The following is a 1,096-nucleotide window of genomic DNA, read 5'->3' as shown; positions in this document are numbered from 1 at the left end:
TTCTTTTTTGTGTGTTTTTTGTTTTTTGTTTAAATGTCTTTTGTTTCAAGGACAATAAAAAGTTTCGATCAGGCAGGACTTGAATGTCATTCCTAAGATTCATATTTACAGGAGTCTACAGCAAAGAGACAGGCAGCTCGCTCCCCCTGCGCGGGGACACCCCTCGTCCTATGCCCCAGGAACTCCACCAGCTCTGCGTGGACCTTTGGTACGTAAGCCCTTCTCCCCAGCCGTGCCCTCCGCACCGGCAGCCTGCCCAGCCCTCCCCGGCGACGCAGCAGTTCGGAAACATGCACCTGCAAGTGCTTGGAAATTGGGTTTCGGATGCGTTCATCCTTCCCACCCACCCCCAGCCCCAGGAAACGAAGGGTTAAAAAGGCGCTCCTCTCATCCCTGCCTTGCCCTGCCCTGCTGTCCGCAGAGCCTGCTGCCTAGAGAACCAGAGCCCACTGTCTGGAGAACCGGCCGCCGGAGCGATAAAGCATCGAAGTTTCAAATGTTCCTCTGGCCTCAGAAGTGCGTCTGCTCCCCACCCCTCGCGCCCAGCCTCACAGGTATATCTCCCTCTTGGTGGTCTGGGACGAGGGGGTGGTGGCTGGCTGGAAGTCCGAGGTCTGGGTGAGAGGAATTTCCTCCATGGGAGAGTCCTTGCAGGGCTCATGGCTACTATTGGAGAAGGCACTGTACGTGGGGAGCAGGCGGAGGTTGGCCATTTTGGTGCTGCGCTCTTCTGAGAGTCTGGGGCTGCCATTCCCGACTTGCTCTTGACTCCCTCTGTCTTGGTAAGGCACAAAAGTGGAGAGTTTGAGGGCGTTCTTGGGCCTGCGGCTGGGGGAGGACTGGCCGGGCATCCAGCAGGTATCGGAGTGGCCGAACTCTGTGCACTCCCGGGTACAGGTCCCAGTCATGGCTACATCGGGCAGAGGCCGGAGATCTGCAGAGAAGTAAGCAAGAGCATCGTTACACACACCCGGGTACCGCTGGCTTGGGACATGAGGATGGAGCACAGAGACGAGCAGCAGAGCCTGGATGTTTCTGCCCTACCTGCACCTTCCCATGGTGGGAGGGGACAGCTGGACCCACAGCTACCCAGGGA

General features: G+C 57.8%; 1 protein-coding gene across 1 annotated transcript in view; it reads right to left on the bottom strand.

Moving 5' to 3' along the window:
* Positions 1 to 548: 548 nt before the first annotated feature.
* Positions 549 to 1,096, bottom strand: part of PCDH1 (protocadherin 1) — a gene marked incomplete at its 5' end in the record, with an annotated part of 47,634 nt that continues 47,086 nt past the window's right edge. The window contains one exon of the mRNA XM_010142055.1: positions 549 to 934. Coding sequence (XP_010140357.1) covers positions 549 to 934 — 386 coding nt within the window. The remainder of the gene's footprint in view (positions 935 to 1,096) is intronic.

This window comes from Buceros rhinoceros, unplaced genomic scaffold (genome assembly GCF_000710305.1).
Source record: "Buceros rhinoceros silvestris isolate BGI_N320 unplaced genomic scaffold, ASM71030v1 scaffold22968, whole genome shotgun sequence".
In the NCBI taxonomy this organism is placed as follows: Eukaryota; Metazoa; Chordata; class Aves; order Bucerotiformes; family Bucerotidae; genus Buceros; species Buceros rhinoceros.
Note: the sequence above shows the minus strand (reverse complement) of the source record. Positions and strands in the feature narration are given on the sequence as shown.